The 25,089-nt window shown below is 41.6% G+C and overlaps 2 protein-coding genes across 4 annotated transcripts in view; one reads left to right on the top strand and one right to left on the bottom strand.

The window, feature by feature from the left end:
- DENND4A (DENN domain containing 4A) overlaps nucleotides 1-9,926 on the top strand; it is a 44,741-nt gene extending 34,815 nt beyond the window's left edge. For 2 of the 3 annotated variants that reach the window (XM_065734080.1, XM_065734079.1), the window contains 10 exons: nucleotides 135-345; nucleotides 895-989; nucleotides 1,950-2,125; nucleotides 2,246-2,392; nucleotides 2,763-2,973; nucleotides 3,204-3,458; nucleotides 3,989-4,106; nucleotides 4,818-4,980; nucleotides 6,112-6,176; nucleotides 6,391-9,926. In XM_065734080.1, the coding sequence (XP_065590152.1) occupies nucleotides 135-345; nucleotides 895-989; nucleotides 1,950-2,125; nucleotides 2,246-2,392; nucleotides 2,763-2,973; nucleotides 3,204-3,458; nucleotides 3,989-4,106; nucleotides 4,818-4,980; nucleotides 6,112-6,176; nucleotides 6,391-6,527 (1,578 nt within the window). In that variant the 3' untranslated portion in view covers nucleotides 6,528-9,926. Of the gene's footprint in view, nucleotides 1-134; nucleotides 346-894; nucleotides 990-1,949; nucleotides 2,126-2,245; nucleotides 2,393-2,762; nucleotides 2,974-3,203; nucleotides 3,459-3,988; nucleotides 4,107-4,292; nucleotides 4,320-4,817; nucleotides 4,981-6,111; nucleotides 6,177-6,390 lie in introns of all 3 variants that reach the window. The other variant, XM_065734078.1, reaches the window with a different exon arrangement.
- A 1,469-nt stretch (nucleotides 9,927-11,395) lies between these two features.
- On the bottom strand, nucleotides 11,396-24,859 carry SLC24A1 (solute carrier family 24 member 1). The gene is made up of 9 exons (XM_065734336.1): nucleotides 23,939-24,859; nucleotides 22,162-22,221; nucleotides 21,066-21,174; nucleotides 16,041-16,127; nucleotides 14,585-14,691; nucleotides 13,770-13,970; nucleotides 13,328-13,417; nucleotides 12,350-12,516; nucleotides 11,396-11,645 (listed from the first exon to the last, which is right to left on the bottom strand). Exons 1-9 carry the CDS (start codon nucleotides 24,857-24,859, stop codon nucleotides 11,396-11,398), a joined length of 1,992 nt encoding a protein of 663 aa, XP_065590408.1.
- Nucleotides 24,860-25,089: the final 230 nt, after the last annotated feature.

Below are 25,089 nucleotides of genomic sequence, written 5' to 3'. Positions count from 1 at the left end.
ACAGATCTGAGCTGAATGACCTTCTAAGGAGGTAAATCCATGTCTTGAACTTGGACACAAATCCAGTTGATAATTTTCAGAAATATTTTCGTTTTTCTTTCCTTTTCTCAGTGGAATTTGTTTTCTTGTCTCAGGACCAAAATTCAGACCGAGCAAGTGTTTCATCACTTGGAGCTCTGGACTCAGAATCTACTTCGTTAACTGATGAAGATGTCTGCAATGACTTTGAAAGTGCTTCTCCTCAGGAGAATACTGCATCAGAAATTAAGGGAATTGGCCTCAGCAGGACAAGCCTGGAAAGCTCAGCTTCCCACGATGGCTCGTCAAAGCAGTTCGATCAGTGTGGTAAGAGACAGCTTTTGCATTTATTGATCTGAACGTATTCCAGTTTTTAGAAGCTCTTTCCTAATTTTTAGTTTGGGTCATCTTAAACTGGAGAGGAGCAGCAGAGATTGCCATGATAGACAGGATTTAGGAACATCCTGAGGCAGAGGGGGTCTGCCTCACTTAGTGAGGTGAAGAGAGGCTCAGGGAGATGTGCAGTTGCAAGCAGCACCTCTTATCCTTCTTTACTTTTTATCCAGCCATTAAGGATGGATATGAGTTACTTAATCTGTAAGCCTTGTTGCCAAGCTACCAACTGTAGTAAAAGAAAAAAAACAAGCATGTGGAAATCCTCTGTTGGTAGTTTGCATTTTTCCTGGTGTTGGTGCTGGGCAGGTGGCAGCCTGATGCTCCAGCTTGGCATTTCTTTCTCTCTGACCGTGTCTGATTTACTGCTTCTTCCATCACGTTTTGTAACTGCTGTATTGTTTGACCAGAAAAACAGTTTATGAAAATTGCAAATTCTGGATGGTTAATACTTTGTGTATTTATTCCTGTTTTCTTTACTAGGTTCTCTTTCCAAGTTTCCTTTACCTGACAAATCTGAGTTGATATCTTCTTGTAGTACGAGCAGTACCAGTGTGTTTCAGAACTACGCTATGGAGGTACAGGAGCATTTATCAATACAATAAGGGCATATGTCTTTAAATATAAATGCTATCTAAGTCTCCATTGAAGTTCAAATCTTAAAACTAACCCCCCACTGAAAGATAAATATTTCTGTAACAGAGCAGATTTCATTTCAGATTCTACTCTAGAGGTGCCATCAGTACATGTTTTTGGTGCTTAAAGCTATACTTCTGAGGAGTTTGAGAACTGGATACTGTTGAGGCAGGCATGTAAATCCCTTGCACAGCTAAACATCAAGTGGAAAACAGCAAGCTTTAAATAGCTCTGTGCATTTAGAAATGCAGAGTAGATAACTAGCTATTTCTTACTGGAGATCTGAGGATGTTTTTATTGGTACAAATGTGTTTGCTTTTCATTTCAGTGGATGTGGGTTAATGACTGGTCACTTTCACTTTTTTGCTATTATACTGGTATACTGGCAGTCACTACAGAGAAGCGTATTATAAGATCACTTTATGTAGCTGTATAAATACTGCTTTACCATTACATTTGCAAACAGATTACAAATAACACATTATTGTTAGTAAAAATATTGACTAAATTAGTTACCCAGCCTGAATTACTCTGGGAAGCCATAAAAGAGTGATGTGAACCCACTTAGCTAAGGTATGTTTATTTAATGAATAGTGCCAAATCCCAGTCTGTTGCAGTAGAACCAATCTGTCTGAATTTATTTCTGCATTTAATACTTTTTTCAGCATTAATTCCAGTCATTTACCATTTCAACTTCCAGCTGTTACAGCTTGGATTTTAGTTAATAAGTGTTCTGAAATACATATGCTTAAACCCAGCTGTTCCAACCTAAAGCAAGGAAATGTGTCTGTGGCTTGTTTGCAAGTGAGCAGTGTTTAACCAGGAGCCAAGGACTTTGGAAATAGTTCTGAGTGTTTTGTAACAGAATTCTATATTCTCCAAACTTAACCTTCTGTGTGCAGGTCCTTATCTCAAGCTGTTCACGGTGCCGCACTTGTGACTGTTTGGTTCACGATGAAGAAATCATGGCAGGTTGGACAGCAGATGATTCAAATCTCAACACCACGTGTCCTTTCTGTGGCAATTTATTTCTGCCTTTTTTAAGTATAGAAATCCGAGATCTTCGACGACCTGGACGGTAAGAATGTTTGAATTTTCCTCAGTTTTGAATGATCACTTCTGAGATGAGCATTTGTTTCTTGGGGTTGTTTTTTTGTTTTTTTGGCTTTTTTAGATAATGCTTTTTCTCTCCCTGCAGGTATTTTCTGAAGTCCAGTCCATCTACAGAAAACATGCAGTTTCCATCACTTTCTTCAAATCCAAGTGGAAAGTCCTGTAATACTGCAGCTACTGCTGGCCTTACTACGTCTCTAATGTCTGTTCAAGAGGATATACATTCAGATAGGTAAGCCCATTTGTTCTCTATGTATTTACACAGAAGTTACTTGGGTTCTTTTTGGATCAGCATGGTTTTCAGTTTCATCCATGATATAAAAATTCATATAGACATCTTTAGTTCTGCAAGTTTTATGAACTTTTAGGATTTTTCTATCTATTACCAGTGCAACAAGGAGTAAAACTTTCTCTGTAGCGTGGATGAGTGCAGAGGCAGACAGGGTAGAATTTGCAGTGTGAGGTTTATTATGTATTCTCTGTATACATTTCTCTGTATACGTAACTCTGTTATGTGGGTCTTCTAGTTTTTCTCCTTGTTTCTGTACCTGTTTGAGCACTTGGAAAAAACCATAATTCTTGTTGGTTTTTTTTTTCCCTAGCAAATCTAAGCAGAGTGACAGTACTTGTGCCAGAAGTATCCAGATCCCCTCAGGAAGAAGACAAAACTCTTCTGGGTCAGAATGTACAAGTCACCCTGTAGCAAGGAGTATCAGTACTTTTGGTCCATTGGAAGAAGATGAGAAGGAAAACCAGAAGATCAACCATATCATTCCCACTGGTAGCCTGCCTGCTACTTTGCAAGGACCAACAGTGTGTAGTTGTTTTTTTTACCTTAAATGTCATTGTTTCAAGTGAGCAATAGATTCCAAAAATGTAAGAGTATTAATTAAGAAAACAGAATTAAATATCTTAAGTTACCAGAAATAGTAGGTTTTATTATTTTAAACTAAGATTTGTAGCAGTTGGAAAACAAAAGCATTTATAAGATACTGTAAAGATAGTAGCATTCCAATTGATGGCTTTTTTCTCTCTTACCTTAGGATCCCTTGGGCCTAGACTGGCGTTTACCTAGTCCTGATCCTATAACAGTTCCTTACCTCAGTCCTCTGGTCGTATGGAAAGAGCTTGAGAGCTTACTTGAAAACGAGGGAGATCATGCAATAACAGTGGCAGACTTTGTAGATCATCATCCTATTGTATTCTGGAATTTGGTGTGGTACTTCAGGCGTTTGGACTTGCCTAGCAACTTACCAGGATTAATACTATCTTCTGAGCACTGTAATAAAAATTCAAAGGTATGGAATCAGAAACTATTGACTTATGAGAAATGCTTGTTTTCCCTCATAGGAAATCATTAGTTATTGAAGTACCTCTCAGGAACATGCCTTACAGTGTACTGGGCCCAGTCCTGTGTTGGTTAAGAGTGTGTCAAATGAGGGGAAGTATGCATAACTGCAGAACCTGCTCTCTGCAGTACTTGTGTGGAGCTAAGTGTTCAGTTCTTACCGATCCCACTGCAGATTGTGATCTTTGGTTAAAAAAAAGATAGGTTTCTGATGGGCTTTATGGCAGTTTTGAGGCAAATCAAGCAGTAGGAGGAGAAGGAGGTTATGATTTTTAGGAGTGTAGGAGGATGCACAAAATACTTGCTGTATGTTACTGACATTCTGTTCAATTCTGGCTTTTCCTGTGAAAAACCTGATTTTAAACAGTTCTAATTAAAAAAAAAAAATATACCATGAAGCTTGTAGATTTGAAAATATTTTAAATATGGGAGCCCTCTGTCATTGTTTCCTAATAAATATGTATGTATTTTCCTGCTCAGATTCCCCGAAACTGTATGTCAGAGGACAGTAAATATGTTCTTATTCAGATGCTGTGGGATAATATGAAATTGCATCAGGATCCAAGGCAGCCTCTGTACATTTTGTGGAATGCTCAGAGTAAGCTTTGTTTCTTGTGGGGTCTGTCTTGATTGTTTTTCTTTAGTGTGTATTTTTGTTGTTTTAATTGTCTTTTTAGAACAGTTTTCATTTTGCCCAACTGCAGAATGTCTTGAAAAAGTTCTTCTGGATAGTTCATGCAAGATATGTGACTCATTTTTGATGATACTACTTTTTGTCTTGCAGGTCAAAATCGCACTCTTTTGTTTGAGAGTGAGTGTTAAGTTTGGTGTTACTATTCTGAGTTTGTGATGTGTTTTGGGAGGGATGCTGGCTGCCTGTTTAGCAGCAAACTGCTTGAACAAGCTTTCTTCTGCAGCCTATCAGTTTCAAATCGTTGACCATTATTTCAAGTGGCTTTTTCTTCATTGGGAGGGGAAAAATAAAAGGAATGTATTTCAGTGTTGCACTGAACTTACATTGACATTTATCCTTATTTTCCTTATTTTTGGAGTTGCTTACAAAGAGTTCTGTTGCCACTGTTAGATCATGTGCCTGGAAGTATGCCTCACAACCCATTGCAGCTATTGAGGTTTCTTTGATATGCATTTTTATGTTGCTGTTTTGTTCGAAAGTTTGTTGTTCTTTGTTCAGTACATATATGCCAATGTTTTCACAGTTCTGTAGCATCCCATCGTTGTTCAAACACCTTTCTACTTTTCTACAAACACAAATCACATTTATTCTTACAGTGTTTCTAATGTTTTTCAGCCCAGAAGTACCCAATGGTCCATTTGTTGCAGAAAGATGATGACTCTTTTAATCAAGAGCTCTTGAGAAGTATGGTGAAGAGTATTAAGATGAATGATGTGTATGGACCAATGAGCCAAATATTGGAAAGACTCAACAAATGGCCACATATTAAAAGACAGAGGTAGGAGTACAAACATGCTATTTTGGAGCAGACTTGGACAGTAATGAGGCTAATACAATATCAGTGGTATTTTCATAGTGTTTTTTTCCTTAAAGAAAAAAATAATAATTCAGTTTTCCATGGTGTTCTGAAGTGTATCAGTCAGTCTGGTTAATACTTCTCAATTTTTCTTCTTCTCTGCTCTACAGCTACTTTACTTACTTATAATGAAGTAAGAAAATGAAATCAGGAGTGTTATGTGTATTTTGCCACTAAACATCTTATTCTTACAGATTATATTAGTTATAATTTATAAAATAACAACCATTACCACCTCCACTTATTCCAAAGGGTACATTTAGTGGGGGTGGAGGGTGTTTAAGTTGCAAAAAGAAGGGGAACTGAGAGGATTGGTTAAGTCTTGCATTATTTAGGGAGCTTTTCTCTGTTAGCAGTGGAAATAGTGAAAATTATTTCCCTCTGAATTTTTATTTCTTGCCTGGATTTACTGATTTTTATTTATAATAAGGTAAATAGCAATCTTTTCAATAGCTGGAACTTTTCTGAGGTGTTTATTTGGTTGCATGCTTTCCTGCATTTTTGAGTTATCATGAAAAAGCAAATTTCTTTCCTGTGTGTCACATTCACTGGAATTTGGTGAAGGATAAGCTACTTGTGGGCTGTGGAGGGAGAGGTGTGTGATGTAATAACACAACTTCATGCTTTTGTGAATCCAGGGGGAAAAAAAAAGTAAGGTAACTGCAGTGTTGTTGTAAGCCTTTCCGTCATGTTTTCTTGAGAGGAAAGACTAATGAGGATTTGGAAGCGGGGATATGAATGCTTTCTTCTCGGGTTGGTGCTCTTTCTGTTGAATCACTGGTATGTTGAGTGCTTGAGTGCATGCATCACGTCAGGGCCTGCCACAACATCCACTCATCTGGTGGAAGTTGTGTCCTACCCAAGTGATGCCCATGTCTGGGGTGTCTAGAGCATTCCCCAAAGGTCAACACTGACAACATTTTGGAGGTGATAATAGGGAGCTATGTGCAAATTGCTTATTCTTATCTTTAAATAATTCGATCTATTCTTAATATAGTTATTTTTTATAGTAACTAGCATATAAATCAACTTTCTTTTTCTCCACAATTTCAGGAGCCTTTATAGAGAAATACTGTTTCTTTCTCTTGTTGCCCTGGGAAGAGATAACATTGATATAGGTAAGTTTTATTATTCATGCAAACACAGATTTTGTGTGAGTGTATGTATGTACTTTCTGACTTCAAAGAATGTGCAGTTTTAGATGTGTGTCATTCTATAGTAAATGCTAAGTAAAGTCCTTGTCATTATTTACTGCTGATGAGGATATTAATTCTTATGTCTGGGTTGTGGTTTCAAGCAAGATATGTAAGGATTATTCTTCTGTTTCTGCAGATGCTTTTGACAGAGAATATAAAATGGCCTATGACCGTCTGACAGCGAATCAAGTGAAGAATACTCATAATTGTGATAGACCACCAAGTACTGGAGTGATGGAATGCAGGAAGATCTTTGGAGAACCATATCTTTAAATATCTTTAAGTATGCCTAGATGAAAAGGAGATATCTGTGATGTATACCTGTGTAAAATAACCACTTTGGTCAAAAGGAACATCTCAGTCTTCAGTGTTTGAGAATGTATGTACGAATGTACCGTGGCAGAAGGCCTTGGAAAAGTGGGGCCTGTCTGCAGCTGTGGCAATGGACAGAGCAAGAAATGGGCCAAATATTACTTCCTTGTCCCTAGCCCTTCATGCAAATCAACATAAAGAAAGGAAGATTATACACAAGATCAGTTTTCTAACTTAGAAGAACATATTACATTTCCCTTATTAAAATATACATATATATATAACAAGTGGACAGAAACAATGCACTGAAACTAACGTGAGCGAAGTAAATTCTTCAGAATCTATTGTTTACATAGAATATTCATGATGTTATGAAGAGCATACGAGGTTGTATTATACGTATTTTAAATTGTTTATAGTAAGTTGATATTTTTTTATTTTTTTTAAATTCCTGGAGTGAATTTTAAATGGACTTGCTGCATAAGCAATACACTGCTTACTTGTTTTGCAGGACACTGCTATTTGTAGTAACTTGTCCAGTTTTGAAGAGCGATTTGTTTTTAAAGCAGAGTAGAAAATGTAAGCCTTCACCTAGACAGTATGCTAGCTGCAGGATTTCTCTTATGCACACATGGAAAACGTATTACCACAGCAATCAGCAGGAAGGTATGGTGAAAAGCTCTACTAACACTGATATATCTCTGTAAAACGCTCTGTAGGAATCTCTTCCTCTCCTCTTTCTCTCACTCCCTGCTCCATAGAGACAGTCTGTAGCATACTGAGGAGTCCTACAGATGATTTTATGGCATTGGTGCATCTCAGCAGTTGACGTTTTCTAATGTGACCTTGTTACAGATATGATACAAAACAAATGACAGCATTCAGGTTCTTCATAAAAACACAGTGATCAGGATCTTGGTGGATGTTTGAAACACACTAAATATGGTGAGCACATAATGCTAATCCAAAGCTTTGAGCTTTTCTAAAGTAGATAAAGCAACCTTGCTACAGGGAACATGTGGGGAATGTAACTTACTGAGGCGTCTTGTGAATAGTAAAATGTAATTTAAGTGTCTGGTCTTTGTTTCACAGCAAAACAACCTTTTCTCTATGAAGAACAACACTATGTCAGTCCTTGTGGTAGAGTCATGGCTTTTGAATTACGTTTTCTTGTTCTAGAATGTTCAAAAAACATTGTACTTGTAGTCACATCGCAGCTCCTCGCTAGAATGCAGGCTACAGTGAAAATATCAAAATAGCTGAAGTCATATATGGAGGAGGGAATAGAGCCATTGAACTGTATAAAATGTCCTAAAGAAATTAAGCTAGACTTTAACAAATATCTTGTTTTCTTTATTCATCACAGTTCTACAGTTCTGATATGTTTGCTGTTCCTTTTGTAATGCTTCTAAATATTCACATGTTCCATTAGATTTTAGGTTTTATCTGTCTGCTTACCAGCAGGATGTTTTTAACAATCTCTTTAGTTTGTAGGCGTAGTAGAACAGCAATCTTTAGCTAGCAAGAAAGGAGATGAACTTTAAGGCTCACATTTACTTTTTTAAATGAAATAGTGAGCCCCTTAGAGGCCTAAGTGAGAAGTAGTGCTACTGCAGTGCTCTGCATAACCTCTTTCCAGTCCACTGTAAAAGCAGTAATACAATGCTGTCCTAAGGATAAAAGATTTTAAAGCTTAGAGCTGCAGGTACATGCTGATGCTAACTGCAGGATGCATCTTGAAGTAAATGCAGTTATATCTTGCTGCGTACAGCTGTCATTGGGTAATCCCTCGTCTCTATTCTGCTGCTGATTACATAGCTGAGGTTTTTTGGTTTTTAAGTTTCCCCCACCTTCGTGTGGAGCTAGCAACGTTACACTCACCAACATTTTTCATGTTTAATTTATTTAACAGTTTGTGACACTCTCATTCATACTGTCACACTTGTAGAATATTCCTCATGCATGATCCGTTGCTCCTTTTTCACCCAGGTACATTGTAAACTGTATCAGTGTAGGGTGAACATGTACCCACTGTTAACTATTGTGAAAAATACCAGGTTATTTTATAGCATATTCATCATAAGTACCTGTTAGTGTGCATGTATGCTCTGCTCTGTACAGTATCTACATGGTATTTACCAAGTAAAAGTAGTGTATATAAGTTCATACATATTTGTGCTGTGTACAGTATAGTGCTCCAAGCTTTTTGCAGCTCTGTTTCCCACATCACTTACCTCTTGGAGCAGCCACTGTTCTATAGGACCCTCAAGCCATGAAGGAAGGCAAGTGCTTTTTCCAGAGCTGCTGTGTTGTGTTAGAGGTACTGAGCTATGAAGCAGGCTTCACACTTTCCATTTCAGTCTGGCAGGAGCAGCTGAGCCTTGTCTCTAACAGCCTCTCACATGCCAGGATGATGCTGAGACTGCGTGTGCATGCACAGGATAGGTGCCACACTTGTAATTTGGCCCATGTCCTCTGTTCCAGTCCCAGCTTTGTTGTGAGTATTTCCAACAGTCTTTAATGTTTATAAAGCCAACAAGTTTGCCACTTCATTCAGATATCAGCAGTCCTGTCAGTATTATCAGAAGAGTATATACTGTATGATGAAAAGGATTTGTATACACATCATTAAAACAAAGTCTCGCATCCTCGGAGTGGCACTCCTGAAGCATTGCTTCATTTGGGTGTGCTTTTAAATTGTGTATCATGTAGTATTTCATCAAGTGAAATCATTATACGTAATGAATTGTTTTATAAAGTCTGTTGTCAGTCCACTGTAGAAGCATTATAGGATGATGTAGTTGGAATAGTATTATACTTTAAGTGGGAAGTTATCCTCATTCATATCACAGTAATGTTCAAAATGTAGGCCATGGGTGGATGATTTTTAGGCCTCGTACAGTTCAATGCTGAAACAGTTTACAAATCTAACTGTCCTTTATTAGAAAAGCGATTTGAGTATATTTTCCAATACAGCAAAGATGGATAAATATTTGAGACGTATTTTCAATTTAAAATTTTGTATGAACTGAATTCTCTCCTTTTGTGTACAAAATAATGCTTCTGTCAGAACCTTCAGCAAAGGTTTTACATTTGCAGTGCAATATATATTTTGCTTTACTTATGGTTCCACTGGAATAATTATTGGAGATGAAATAGTGAAATGTGAATAGGAATGGTGCTGTTTCTCTGACACTGCTAGTTCCCATTTTGAGGCGGTTTGCTGTTGGCACACTTGCAGCCTGATGGATCAGACTTCCATTGAGCAGTTAAGTGATTTGTACCCCAAGGAAGAGGCAGTTCCTGAAATCTTCACATGCAAAATGGGAGATGCAAGTAGTAATAATAGAGGAGGGTACTCTGGATAGTGTCTCACTGCGATTTAAAAATGGTACTTTGTTAGTCTGCAAGCAGCACTTTTAAATGAATGGTTGTAGATTTGTAAATATGTAATGTTGAAATTTTATTTACCAAAAATACAGTATGTTGTATGTTTGCTTTGGTTTGTAGTTCCTTTAAAACATGCAAGTCAGTGTTCACTATGTTAAAAATTTTTTTTTGTCTCATCCGGAAGAGTTTTACAGTGAGTCAATAAAAATCTGAAAATCTTTCTGGTTATTTTCATTAACGTTTTATTAGCTGGATTAGAGTGACAGAGGTGTCTGCAGCTCATCTGTGCTGTTTGGTCACAGGAGGCAATAAACCTTTTGGGTTTGTTGGTCGGTGGTGTCGGTGACGTTTTCCATAGTGGCTGTGTAGGAGATGGTGCTAACAACAAGAGGTAGTGCTGGGAAGGATGTGTGAACCTCAGAGATGAGTCCACTTTTTTTTACCTTCCTCTTGTAGCATATCTGGTTTCTGGCTTAGCTTTTACAAGTGGCAATATTCTAACCAAGATCCACTCATCTCTTTCCAGTAAGATGTCAGTCTGTAATGCCATGCTCACATTAGTAGTGCTTTCTGATTGTATTGCATGATACAGCAATTTGAATGCTATCTCTGTGACTTTTAGGATTGCTGTGCAGCTCTCAAATCCTCTTGCCGTCTGCGTGCTGAAGTAGCTCTCACTGCTTTGCTTGTTCCTTGAAAGGCTCAGTATTACATCTCCAGTAGTCTTAAGAGGACCAGCAAGAAGGATCGCTTCAGGTGTGCATCACGTGCTTTGTATTCCCTTTGTTGGACATGTGTAGATTATCAGTTGTTTTATCAGATGCTTTATAGTGGCTTTCACTGAAAGGATGAAAATGACCTCTGCATAAGGAAGTCATGACAAAGTAGCTACAGCACAAACCTCTGGAACTGTTGTGCCCTGGATCACTTATTGCTTTTACACAACTGGAGGGAATTCACCACTGAGATGGAGAATATGTCCTCGCAGGGCTTTGGAGCAGAGCAGTGCTGTAAGGGCAAGCCATGAAGGTATGGTTCTGTTCCCATCAGGTAAAAATCACTGATTTCAGTGAGCTTATGCAGTTTATTGCATAAATCAGCATGATCCTGAAGATATTACTGTGATGAGTGTAAAGCTTCTGTGCTATCTGAGTATCTGTGTATCTGTATCGTACCGTTAGAGGAATGCCTGGAGGTGCACAGTGTGTGGTGCTGATCCCTTCGTTACCTGCTCTTTCTTTTTCCTGAGGAAAAACCACAACAGTGGAGGCAAACAAACCACTTGAGATTCTTTTATTCTTTTGTAGTATGTTAAAGGTATTTTAATCTCAGGAAGTTGGTTATAACTCGGGTTCCTTTGATTGATCAGAACAACAACTACCTTGAAATGCTTCTGGTTTTTAGATGTGTGCTTTCACACACGTTGGAGTGCCCAGATGTCACACTGACACTGGGCAGGATATTATCCTGTCCTCTAACATCACACTGATGATCAGAAATACAAAGTAGAGAGCGAACATAGTGAGCCCTAGTATTTTGTTCATTTTCCATTTACATAAAGCAATTGAGATGATAACAAATAGGAGCATGAGAAAAAGCAGAACAATTGCACAAAACAAACCATTACTACTGACTGCAACAGGACTGAATCCGTTGAAGACTGAATAAAGGAACCAAGGAACTGGCAAACTGCAAGAAAAGGAGAAGTAATTGAAATAAATGCTTGAAGGCAGTTCATTTTCTGCATTATAAATAAGCAATTTTTCTAAACTCTTACAGGAAAAAATGCATAGCTGCATTCAGCGTAACTCAGCATAAATTTAGAATTGATGTTGTTGGTGTGGAAAAACTGCATTTGATGATACTTGTACTATCATAATGCAATCCAAGACTCTAAAGGCATTTTCAAAATAATGACTGTGAATTAAGTGTCTCAGCATGCTCTCATAAAGGAGTAGCTTCTGATGCTTTATTGATGAAAGACACAGGTGCAGATACAGAGCCTCTCTGAATGCATGAGTGACTGGGTGAGTGTTCTGCCTGTAAACCTTCAATGCTGAACTAAGATGAGTTGTATTTTGTCCCACAAAATCAGTAGTTCTCTGTTGATTCAGAATTTAGGAAAGATGATAGTGCCATTTCACTCTACACACTGTTATTTTAAGCTGTAAAACAATGACCTGAATGATGTGCAAATTAATATTCACTCTGCACTGGGCTGCTAAAATCCATCTTTCCTGGCTTGGTTGTCTAAAAATAAATGTGGAACCGGTGGTCTGACTGTCCTTCAGTTAGGTGCAGATGAAATGAAACTGAAACATTTCTTTGGTTTGAAAACCATGTTTTGTATTCTGGAACAATTGCATCTCTTTCAGGAGTGAACTAATACTCACCCAACAGTGATATCGAAGATATTGCTGCCTACAGAGCTGGAGACAGCCATGTCACCTAAGCCTTTCCGTGCAACAATGACACTGGTGATGAGGTCAGGGATCGATGTTCCTGCTGCCAGTATGGTTAACCCCATAATTTCCTCTGATATCCCAATTGTTTCACCAACCTAATAGAACACCAACAAAGTAAATTAGAGCTGTTTGTTTTGGAACACAGGATGTAGTCTCACTGCCTTCTAGGTTTTGTGCCATATTTGAGTTGAAATGTTTTTCATTCCCATTAACCATGGTAGCATTTTTCTGTTTTATGGGATGAAAAGCTACATTTCATACTGTATCATCTGATCACAGTGTTGCCAAAACCAAGCAAGGTGAAGTCAGTTACAGCCTAACATTCTCCTGTCCTACATTTCCCCCTTCTGGATGTATTTCATTGTTCCTTTTGCAAATTTAACATCAGCTCTGTATGAGAAATCTTTGCATTTATGGCTTGATTAATTATGCTGTGAATGTATCAAGAAGCTCGTCACACGAAGTATGGATCTGAATCTACAAGGCACAAAGTTCTGTTGCCCAGGGCTCCAAGTGCATATCAGGCACTCAGAGTGGAGATCATTTAACAGCTTCCTGAATCAGAACCTGTGTTATCCTAGAACTGTAATTAGATAATGGATAATTTTGTTCCACACAGATGCATTTTATCAATTAGAAGTATTAAGGTAGATCTCGATGGCACTTTTCCTTTCAGTGATGCACAACTTCTTGTAGAAGCTCTTCAGAGAGAACCTTCTGTCAAATCAAAAAGAATGAAAGTGAGAATCCCCTTTTGGATTCTGACAGAACAAAGTTTCTACTGTTTGATGGATGACTGCAGCTGTAATTCGTCAGGTAAAATGCCACAGTGACAATCCGTTCCTTATCTTTCCATCTACTTGTTCTGAAATGGCTTTGTTTGCAGACAGAAAATAAATCCCTCACCTGATGAGCCCACCACACCATGAGGTAAGAGAACGCTGCAATCCAGAGGATGGATCCGAAAAATGTGATGACAAAGAATTTTTTTGAATCCTGTTGAAACCAAGTTTGAAAATAAAAACATGAAGTTTCAGGAAGGTTAACAATCCCTGGTGAAAACTATTCACCTGGAGTGCTTCGTGCAATCAACTGTTTGATTGCAACATAGACGCTCATCTTTTTTTTTTTTGTCAGCTTGATTAGATGACCAATTGTTATTAATCATTAATTAAGTCTTTGGATCTATGTTATGCTGCAGCTGGGGCTTCTTTTCCACTCTGCAGCATTAACAGTGATTAATATATAAGACTTTTGACATGGAAAATATAGAATGGGGGGCTCTTGCTAAGAGGAAGTCTATAGATCAGTTAACTAACATGGTAGCAGAAGGAAGATGGATTCTTACTGGGTTTCTGACATCAGGTATAGTGCTCCACAGAGGGAAGACGATGGGAAAGAGGAAGAGGTAAATTGCTTGTTTTTTCCTTGTTTCTGGCCATTCAAGAGATAATGGTTCATCGTTTTCATCATCATCTGTGCTGTCATCATCACTGTCATCCTCACTGTCAGAGCTGCTGTCTTCTGAGTTCTCGCTGTCTGAAGGGGGCTGGAGGTCAGGGAAAAAAAAAATCCAATATGCTTCACACTAACAAGGAGCTGTGCAGCATTTATTCTCCATGACCGTGCCGTGGCAGAGGTCAGGTTTGTAAAGTGGCTGAGGGCAGAGCCTGCATCTTGTTACTCTGGGACAGAATCCAGGCTGTCCTATTTCGGTGCCGATGCCTGTCTTGTGAGTGTGTCAACTATTTTGTGGAAGTCAACTAGAATGAACTTTTAAATAGAGTTTCAGCACAAGTAAGAGATTGACTGTTTTAGACCTTTCCTCATCAAAACAACCACATTGCATAATGTTCCCAGGGAATGGGAATGAGGGAAAAAGCACAGAAGCATGCTGAGGTATACACTTAACTTTCCCTTGTCCTGAAGTTGCCCTCTGATGTCAGAGGAGTCAACTGAGGAAAAAATACTATACAGCAGCAGTTGGTGTCATGTTTTAGACCAAGGTTGTCTTTGGTCATAAGCCTAAATGTCTAAACCAGTTCCTTTCATTGCCTCATTGCTACACATGTAGTCTACTTATAGTTGCTAATTATGATAAGTGTGCAGGGTTGTACCCCAGAAGCCCTGGGCTCTTATTGCCTATGATCCTTCATTTAGTACCTGCCCATCCTGTGGTGTGTTTTCCTTCCGTTTGTCTTTGCTGGGTTCAGAGTCGCTTGCAGGAGTTACCTGGATAGTCTTCTGTGGTGCCTGCCTCTCCTCTTCTGCTGAAAGTGGTAAGAAGGAATAGTGGTTTTAGTCATGTTGGCGTGATCCCCTTCTCCTTTATCAGCAGGTGTTAGTTTGCTCCAGAAAAGTATAATATTTCATGTTAAACCTAGGCCATCTGCTGATGCTTTCTGTTTGTCATCCCTGCCTGCTGTGAGCTGCTGTTTTCAAACAGAGGCAGGAGCTGGCCCACCTGGTGCAGGTGGTTGTAGGAGCATCAAAGTATTGCTTTGAAACTGCTCTAAGAAGCACATATACAACAACAGTGAAATGCTAATCATTTGATGTCCACCTGATGAACATTTATTGGTTTAGGTCTGGATTCTGACAGCTTTACTAGAGCCATCTAGAACCAGGAGGATGTAAAGCTTTACTCCCCCTTCGTTTCTCATAGAGCACAGTGCTCTCCAGGGAACAGATCCACTTTGAGGCTTCTGAGAAATGACAGCTATGTGCTACCTGGTGTTAATCCCCGCTCATCTGATACGTACTCAAATGCAAATAGAGAAGTGCTTGACACATACAGGGAAAAAACAACATGGAATACTTTCAGCCGAAGCAGCAGTGCATATTGATAATGCACAGCCCTCCTATGCACCACATAATTTTGTGGAAGGTGTCAAAGAGCAGAAATTCATTGACCAATTAAGTCAATGTGGTGTTGATCCTCTGCACTGAGAATTTGTTTCTTAATATTTTCCTCAAGTTTGTTCCCATTCATGTGGGTGATGTCCATGTGTTTAGGTACACAGGTGACTCGTGTACTGCAGCAGTGTTATTGTGGGTGGGACCTTCCATGTACACACTTCTTTTTCCAGATCTCCAGCCTCACCAGCATCACAGTGTGTGTTGTAGCATAGGCCAGCTGCTGCCTCCAAACCACTCAGAACATCTGTGTGTCAGCAGTGAGACAGTAAGAACTATTCCAAGGGAGGATGCACAGGCACTCCAGGGTCGTTTCAGAGAGTATCTGTGCAGCTTTTCTCTGGGGAGGAGTCTACTGTGCTATTCTGCAACTGTGCCAAACTTTTGGGCTAAAAGGAAGGGAATTTAGTTTAAAGAACCCCAAAATGTACTGAAGATGAGCAGCACAGCAACTTCCAAGTATATGCTGTTTGGATCCTACCCCAGGAGCTACTTCTCCAGTAGGGATTGCTCTCATTGCCCACTGTTATTGGATACTGATTGATTTCTGCTGCATTATTACAGCAGCCACCTGTGACCAGTAATAACAAAATCTGTGTCATACTGTAGTGTTTCTTTGCCAGTCCATGGGTGTAGAGTGCTGGGAATGTGTGGGATTACAGCACAAAACAAAGCAAATGGTATTGACCTTTCTTGCACTCACCTTCTGGTTTTGTTTCTTGCTCAGACAAAGAGTCAGCCTTGGCCTTGGCTATATTGCTCAGGATATCAACCCTGTCTTTAAATTTTGCTGTGAATGAGAAAGATGCATTTGTCAGCAGTTGTCAGTTATGGAAGAACAGGAGGAGTTTTGATGTAATACTGTTTTGTTCCCAAAGGACTGCTGGCTTGGTTTGTGCTAGATTATGTGCAAGCTGAAAATGCCATCTTCCTTGTGCCACGTGGCTGCTGGAGAGGCTTTACTGTGCTGCTGCAGCCTGCTGACCTGATGGTGAGGAAAATGGAAAAGCTTTTCTCTTATACATTATGTTTCATTTACATACCTTTTACGTGATATTTCAAAGAATATGTGAATGTCTCCCCCTGGCAGTGAGATGCTCCAATCTAAGTTTATGGTGTCCAGTTTCAGAATGGTTCAGGTTATCCTTCAGAGGACTCCCAAAAGGTCCTCTTCAGAGTGCAGTGCCCTGTCCTGTGTTTCTGGCACTGCAGATGAATTTTCCTGCTGTAACCAATGCTGTGCTCTGCTGAGCTTGCTTTATTATTGTTTTATAGAATGCTCAAACTGTGTGTCGCTCTCTCCATAGTTTGATGTTGCACTTAAATGTCTTAACTTTTACTCCTGCTGAAAGTGAGTAAGTCACCAGCTCAGAGAAGAGCCTCACTTTGCTCTGAGCTTTATCCTCTGCTGAGCTGCCTGCCTGGTGACCAAGCAGAAGGTCACAGGGTTTGTGCATGGATGTGGCCACCAGAAATCAGCCATGCTATGCCCTGCTTGTGCACGGGGCTGTAAATTAATTTCCTCTGAAAGTTTTATGGCGTTAACTTAATCTCCTGTACTGTTGACTGGGCAACCAGAATGTACTGTCGTTGCTTGCCTCAAGGGCACGCTCTGTCACTTTACTCATCACTGTGAGACTGAGCTCATAGGAATAGCAGCTCCGAGGCCCTGAGCCATGCAGGCAGGTCGAGTGCTGAGCTGAGCTTTGTGAAAAAGTGTATTTCAGATGTGTACAATAACTGTCCCAGGCTCTGGCATTATGACCTCTGGAGATGAGTCCTAGGCTGATGTGGTTCCTGTTATTGTCTGAGAAGAGTTTTTTCAGCAGGTGGAGTGGCTGGAGAGGAGAAATGCAGGCTCTCCTCCTTTGAAAGGCTGCTGGGACTGAGGTCCTCAGCTCTCTCTTCTGCCTGTCCCTCTTGAAGCCTATAGAAAGAATGTGAAGCTTTGTTTTCCCTCTGCTGCTAAGCACAAGCATCTGTGGTGCTTATCACTTATGTGAGGCAGTGAGATGACTTTTTACTCCTAGATTCCTTGAGCCACTGGCCAGCACTCCTCCTCTGTTCAGCTTTCCTCAGAAGCTGCCATAAAAATCTCCTGTCAGTAGGGTCAGGGTGGTCAGTTTACACAAACCCCAGCTGCTGGTTCCTGCCCTCACCTGAGCACGGGCTGTGAGCACCACCCCAAGCAGTGTCCATCCCTGTCAGGGATAAACAGCTTAGACCCAGGGCACTATCCAGTTCTCATCAGATCAGCCTCATTTAAAAAGGTGTTAATGCCTCTGACACACATTCTGTGCAGGATGTATTGAGACTGCAGAAAGAGATGGCTGTAAGCTGCCAGATCTGCAGGTCAGCATGGCAGGAGGGATAGCTGTCAGCTCAGCCCCTGCCAGTGCTGGGGATTAGCTCAGCTGAGCAGGGCAGTGTGCTATTCCAACAGCCACAGGTCCTGGCGTGGCCAAGCACTTGTTTCTGAGGGCACTGCCTGTGCCCGTGGTCCCGTGGGATGTGTGTGTGTCAGTGCAGTCACTTGGCTTGACTTCAGCACGCTGCTGTCATCTTCCAGGAGCTGTTGCACAGGAGGATGTCTCTTTGTGTTCCATGAGGTTTGCACTGTGTGCTTCCAAGTGCACTCAGCTATGGCACCAGTGGATCTCCAGCTGCCTTTTTGAGCATTCATTCTGCTGGTAACTGCCAGCTGGTCTGAGCACCTTGCACAGGGCATGGCTACGTCCAGAAGCACTGAGATGGTCCTCAGGAAGCTCCCACCCCAAGGAGTGACAGCAGCCAGGCTGTGCTTGGGGTTGCAGGTGAGATCCTGCCTTGGGTTCAGCTCTTGTATTTATCTCATTCTTTGATTCTGGCATTTAATCCAACAGGACTAACGTACACTATGAGCAATGGGGAGGGTGTTTTAAAATTTGACACAAACCTGAGGGACGTGAGGGTTCTGCTGTCATCAAAGTGCAAGTAAAAGCAATCTCGTGATTCTTTTTGGCCTTTTTCTCCCTCTTAACATGAGTGAGTGATATGTAAAGATGAAGCTGTCGCTGCCTCCTGTCTTTGAGCTCAGCCTGTAACACTGCCTGCTCCTTTGTCCTGGTCTAATTTCCAAAATTAATAGCTCTTTAACTGGGACATAATGAACACCTCGTTTCCTCCAGATAGAGAAAAGGACTTAAATAATGATCCTTTCCTAATACTAAATAAATAAAATCAAACACAGTGAGCTTAATCCATTGTTCAAATGAGAAATGTTGTTTCACAAGCGGTGTTGAACCAGGAACGGTGAAACAAAGTTTGTATTTCAGACTTCCACTTCAATTCTAAGGCCTTTGACTCTGTAAGTCAGTTTGGGAGGCCCAGTGCTGTCAGACTAACACAAACTTTTGGACTCTGGCTGCCTCGAAGCATCTTCTGTGCAGCCCAAGTACAAGGCAACTGCAGTGTAAGGGAGGAACCCCCCTGAGGTCCTACCTGCATTAGGTTAAGTCAGGAACTGCTGAGACATGGTTGGCAACCTTTTTCTTTTGTGGTGTTCTTTAGCATAGTCTCTAAGTGCTGATGCTACAGACTTCGGCAGGAAGCAACAAGGACCCTTGAGGATACAGATTGCTTTGGGATTATTCTTATGCTGCAACCTAATTACAGATAGTGCTGTATGTGCTGTGAAAAGAAGGGCCTTATGGGTGGGAGCCAGTTGTCCTGAGCGTACCGAAGGGCAGCAGTGATATGAACTCTGAGGCTGAGCTTGCAGCTGTGAAATGCCTTGGCAGGGTCGCATCCTTTTCAGAGCCATCCTAGGGAAATCTCTTCATCTTTTTGGCAGGGATTCACAAAGCACTTCAGTGTCTCAGTTTAGTCAGAACTGATCCTTTTTCTCCAGACTACCTTTTAGTTATGAGTGTGCCAGCACAAGGAGTCTCTCCAGCACAATGCAAAGTACCTGGAACTCAGGGTACTTGATTTCAAGTGCTGTGCTATTGTAATATCAATAACTTTCTTCACTGTTATCTTTTCCAAGGAGCTGTCTCTGCTCCAGCAGTGTTGAGTAGAACAGGCGTGCACCCAGGGCAGAGGTTAACTCGGTGGCATTATTATAGCAAAGAGTCTAAGGAATAACAACCTTATGGAGAGATTGAAACCCAGCCTCACTGTTGCCGTTAGACTTGCTCAAGTACATAAGGTCACACTCCCATCTAGTGGCTGCAGCACTCAGAGAAAGGAACTCAAAGTCTGCTTGGATCAAAGCAGAGAGGAAGCTCTCCGTCAGAGACACGATCCCAGCCACCCCCTAGTCACAGTTATCCCTTCTTCACAAACTGTGGTGATGCTGCCAGTGGTACTCGAGCAAGGCCAGTGGATTACAACTGCACTGGAAAGCTCTCACTGTGTGCTCTGTGCTGAGCTGGCTGGGGCAGTGCTGCAGTGCTTTCCTTGGCCTGAGCCCTCAAAATTCCTGCTGAGGGTCTGTAGGTCTGTAGGTCTTCAGGCAGGTGTTGTAAAGGCATATGGAGGTACAAGGACTAGAAGATCTCCCTGTGGTTAATAATTTGGTGGGTGCCTTTACTGAAAATCTGGCAAAGCGGACACATCTGTCTTGCTGTCCTTATAAAGCCTCTTTAGTTCCCTCAATCAGTTCATGCTGCTGTGATTTTGATCTGGAGAGTCCTTTTTGTAACCTCACTGATAGACACGAGAGGTGTTTATCTGCTTAGCTTCAATATCCCTTTGAATGGACAAAGGATAATCTCTTTAGAACAAGTAGGGCAGCAGAGGGGCAAGGCATGTGCTGAGCTAGGAAGAAAAATCTAAAAATGATTTTTTTTAGATCATTCTTAAGCACTTCTCAGAAAATTGCACAATAGAATTAGAGAATTTTGTTCAAAGGCATATGTGTGTCTGGAGATGTGGCTTCTCTGCCACCTGGGCTGTTTAAAAGGTGTCTCTTAGTCCTGAGCTCCAACCTTTAGCCCTGGGGGAGTTGGCCCACTGCCTGCAAAGTGCTCTGAGGAAAAACACAGAATGGCTTGGGTTGGTTGGAAGGGACCTTAAAGATCATCCAATTCCATTCTCCCTTCTGAAGGCAAGGATGCCTTCCATTTACCTTTGGTCACACACTGGAACAGGCTTCCTAGAGACGCCATGCCTGTCATCGTTCAAGAGACACTGGGACAGTGCCCTCAGTGACATCCTTTAACTTCTGGCTAGCCCTGAAGAGGTCATGCAGTTGGACCAGGTGATCTTTACAGGCTCCTTCCAGCTGAACTATTCTACTCTACTTAATCAGGTTCTGAAAAGGGGTATGGTTTGCCATGGCAGTGAAGGTGCAATGTGGTGTTGCTGGAGGGCATTCAGAAGTCCTCAAAGGTGGTCTGAGTTGTATACGGGTTATTTTAACCATTGTAATTGGAACCTGCTGTGTGTTTTAAATCTCAGCTGGGATTTTAACCATCATCAGAGAGACAATTTTTCAAGGTTTTAACTTCTTATTCCTCTTCTTCAGGTTTATGCACAGGTAATAGTGTGAATTTCCCTGTTATAGATGAGGCTGATATGTTGAGCCAGCCCTTTCCTGAAGGGCTGTCAGATGGAAAGCCTTCAGCTGATGTCACTGCTCTACATTCAGCAACTCTGCCTTCCACCAGCAAAAGAGATTCCCCCAGTTAAGCTGCTCTGTGATCAAGGCTGAAGATGGGGCCCCTCACGTGCAGCATTCACTCACCTCCTGCCAGGGGGTCCAGTGTGTGGATCATGAGTTGGAAGATAGTGCTGCGCATCTGGGAGTTGTGCAGGGAGGCTGAGCTGCTGCCACGCTGTAAGGCCGACGTCAGCTATGGAAAGGTACAACACAACCATCAGTAGCAGCTTCCTCCTCAGAACATCTTCACTGTTGGTTCCCCTCTGCACAGGGGATGTGTTCACACAGAGGCTGATCCCCTCTGCACGCAGGTTCACAGCGTGGCTGTCAGTCCTTCATAGCAAGATACATGCTCTTGAGATAATAGGCCAGTCTGTCCTTAGATGCAATGAATTTGTACTGACTTGGGATCAATACAGTGTTGCTATGGTAATAATTAAAGTATGCAGTGATTTTAGTCATAATAACAATAATAGATAACAGTTGACTTATATACTGCTAGAAGGTAATGCTGCAGTGGTTGCAAGTGTCCTGACTTACATGGAAAGCTCTCATGCTCTGTTCTTATAGTCAGCACCAGAATCCTAATGAGTTTTTGTCTGAACGTTAATTAGTATAGGTAGGTTAAATGCATAGAGGAAAAAGTAGCATCCCCTTGAGGCAGCTAACACCTGTTTTGTTGCATACATGTGCAGCCAGTGGATTGCACAAGCCTCTGCACAGTGGCTGGCCAGCCAAGGACAGAGCAAGTGGCAGGAGTTCAACCAGGAGCAGAGCATTGGCTCTCCAGTGCTTGCTATGGGGAAGAACAGACATGACCACTGCACTGGGAGAAGTCAGCCATGAAAGCTGGTAAGAAAAGTTACATTCTGAATTCTTCTCTGTCTGTTTCACCCCGTTTAAAGTGCAGTACTGATAGCACTCCGCCAGTCACATCTCCTCGGGCAATCTGAACTGTCTCTTAGTTCTTTAAAAATTCCTTTGAGGGCCCTACTCAGCCAGCTGTCCTCTTAATTCAGCTGTGAGTACTGTGCCAAGAACTGCTGGTTCTTTAGTAAAACAGGGCTTAGTCCAGGCTTTTTTTTTTTTTGACACAGTAGATAACACTGTTTTTCAAAACCTAATGCAGGGAGGGGTTCAAAACGTGACTTCTTGACCTGGCTAAGTTGCCTAGACCTACCTGCAGCTTCTTCCCATCTGCTGGCTTCGTTCCATCCTCTGCAACTGCCACACTGCTTTTCTGTGTACAAACAAGAACAAAAACCTTTGAATGCTATTTCCACTTCACTTGCTTTTACAGGTTCTATAGGTAGCTCTTCAGACTGATGTCTGTGACAGAGTGGGGCAGTCAATAGAAATGACTCTGTATGGTCACTACTGAAAGTGCCAAAGCCACGTGCTTTCCCTAAAGCAATGCAGCCTCTGAGGGAAGGGGGGTTCTGCCTGCAGCAACTCAGTGAGGGTGTAGGTGTCCAGGAACAGACCCACATGGCCTCTACCCTCTGTTCCCTGTGGATGTACACAGCCCAGGATTTCATCCCCAAACTTCTGTATCCTGACCTATCTTCTTTTAAAGGCAAAGTGAAGATGCAAAAAGGTGTCTTTTTCCAGTGAGTAGCATTACTTTCCATAAAAGTACTTTATTTTTCCCAAGGGTTAACTCCAGCAGCTTTGTGTCATGCCGCTGTATATTAGTATGAATTCTTTGCAATCTTAAAAGGCAAGATTCTTTTTGAGTCTAAAGGGATGGTCTTAGTTCTTTACGATTGGTGATAAACAGTGATGCAGCATCTTGCATGTGTATCCCACTGGAACATAAAGTGGGCTCTCAGGACTCCCAGCCATGAACCCTGGCTGAAAGACAGACTAGTAGGAGGAAAAAAAAGGCACTTCCTCGACTTTGTGCATCTTCAACTATCCTTACTATTTTTCTTTCTTTTCCTTAAAGTACAGGAAGGGTGTGCCAAGACCAGAAGGGTCAAAACATGTTTGAATGCCAGCGAAACACATCTGAATTGTAAAGTGTGCCAATGCAAGAGGACAGCTTGAGATCTAACAGCCTGCTCCACATCTGGCAGTAGCACAGGCCAAGAGAACCAAGTAGCAGCAGGAGAAAGAGCAGGAGGAGTGACTGAGGGGGAGGAACTGAACAGGCAGACTCGGATCCCAAGTGTTCTGGAGTGCAAGTCCTGGCCAGGTCTAACAGACTGGAAGGGTAACTGGCTCTGGTGACAGCTGTCTTTTGCAGGCAGTCTTGTCTTCCTTCAAAAAACATTGAGCAAAGGGCCCTGGTCTCAAACTTTGAGAATAGAATTACAGCAGCAAGCCTCCTTGACTGTGCACCAGTAGCATAAAGAATTGTCTCTGGCACACCTGTAGTTAATACATGGAAACAGGATTTGGGCATTTTGATCTCGTTACCAAATGCTGACTGGGAGCAGTGGCAGTGGTTGTGGAAAGCTGCCACAGCTCCAGACTGGTAACAAGTGATCCCACCAGCATCACAGGAACACAACCAAATTCAGAATGAGAAAATAGAGTTTCTTCCAACATCCCTCATCTGCAAGAGGTTTGGAGATTTATTTTTTTCTGTTTAACAGAGCACTTAATCTTGTTTCCAGATTAACTTGTTCCTGAAAGTGTAAATGTGTCATTTTTAACTCCTTCACAACCACCAAGTGAGCTAAACCTCATGTCTGTCTTTGAAAGATACAAAGTGACCCCAACTCGTGTGTTTAATAATTCCTAGGGTATTTAGTAGCATTCTCTATAATTTCATAGAATCTCTGCTGTCTAGATTGCATTTCCTTCATTTTATAATCATAATTATTGACCAGTGTCTACCTCCTGAGGTCTTGTTTGGGTATGCACATTGTCAAGCAGATGCAGTCTTTTTCTTTTTGTCATTTATGATAGGATCATTTCCAACTTGCCCTTTGAACAATAGGGACACCAACCTTTCGCATATGCTCTGCTGATGCTGCCTGCACAGCATTTAGCTTCTTGTTCAGCTCCTCTTTCACCCATTGTTCTAGAGACACGTTGTGTTTCATAGTGAACACATATGTGGCATATGCAGTCAGTAAAAGGAGGCTTTCCCACCAGTCAATGACACTGTCTAGGAAAAACAGGATGAGCATCAGTAAGTCTATAATGTAGAATGAGATGTCTCTGAATAAAGGCCACCATGTCAGGTGTAGTATCTCCCTTGAGAAGAGGGCACAGGTGCCAATGACAAAGAGGATATTAAACACTGCTGAGCCCACAATGGTACCGATGCCCACATTGCTGTGTGAGATGAAGACACCTATGAGGGAGGTGAAGAGTTCTGGCGCGGATCCACCTGCTGCCATGAAGGTGGCTCCAGCCACGTCTTCAGAGATCTGCAGCTTCTCTGTGATCACTCCCAGAGCAGGGACAAAATACTCATCGCACACGATGGCCAAGGCCACAAATACATACATCATGCCAAAGATGTGAAGCACAACCCACCCTTGCCTCCGTTCTTCCACACTGAATAGGTCCTGGGGATATTCTCCTTTGGATTCGTACACTGGCTTTTCATCTGGGTAGCTTTCATTGGCATTTTCTCGCTGTGTTGGACCCTCTGATGTAGTGATGGGCACACTTGGCTCAGGATCAATATACACACAGTGCCTTATTTTGGGTGCTGCTGTGACATTGCCTTTTTTGGCAGTTTTGTTGCGGGAAAGCTCCCTGGAGGTCACTTTCACAGGGTCTTCGTGTTGGGGTGCAGTGTGAGGTGCTGGAACAGCAAAGGGGCTGAACTGGAGCTGACAGACAGAGAGGAGCGACACTATGGCAAGGAAGAAAAAGATTCGGTTCCGTTGTAGCCGCCTTCTCCGTGGTAAATGCATTTCCTGAAGGTTCAAAAACCAGATCCGTGTCCAGAAGCCACTGAAGACTTCTCTTGATCAGCAGCTTGCCCTTATAGCCACCATTGGAGCTTCTCACTGATCTTATGCATCAGGAGTGAAACTGCATGACATAAAGTGCAGAATCCTGTAAAGGAAGATCTAGTGTCAAACAAACAAAAGTGTACCACAACTTCCCATCATTATCTCACTAAGTGATTTTCCATTTTTCA

The sequence above is a fragment of the Cyrtonyx montezumae genome, unplaced genomic scaffold (genome assembly GCF_038088225.1).
Source record: "Cyrtonyx montezumae isolate F1298 unplaced genomic scaffold, pur_monq_1.0 scaffold_17, whole genome shotgun sequence".
In the NCBI taxonomy this organism is placed as follows: Eukaryota; Metazoa; Chordata; class Aves; order Galliformes; family Odontophoridae; genus Cyrtonyx; species Cyrtonyx montezumae.
Note: the sequence above shows the minus strand (reverse complement) of the source record. Positions and strands in the feature narration are given on the sequence as shown.

What these genes read in the sequence shown, in the direction of transcription:
- SLC24A1 (XM_065734336.1), bottom strand. Translation starts at nt 24,859, where the DNA reads ATGCATTTACCACGGAGAAGGCGGCTACAACGGAACCGAATCTTTTTC. An exon ending in ACTGGACCCCCTGGCAGGAG is followed by an intron (nt 16,128 to 21,065) that starts GTGAGTGAATGC and finishes TCTCATTCACAG; the next exon opens with CAAAATTTAAAGACAGGGTT. An exon ending in ACACACCACAGGATGGGCAG is followed by an intron (nt 13,971 to 14,584) that starts GTACTAAATGAA and finishes CCTGACCTCCAG; the next exon opens with CCCCCTTCAGACAGCGAGAA.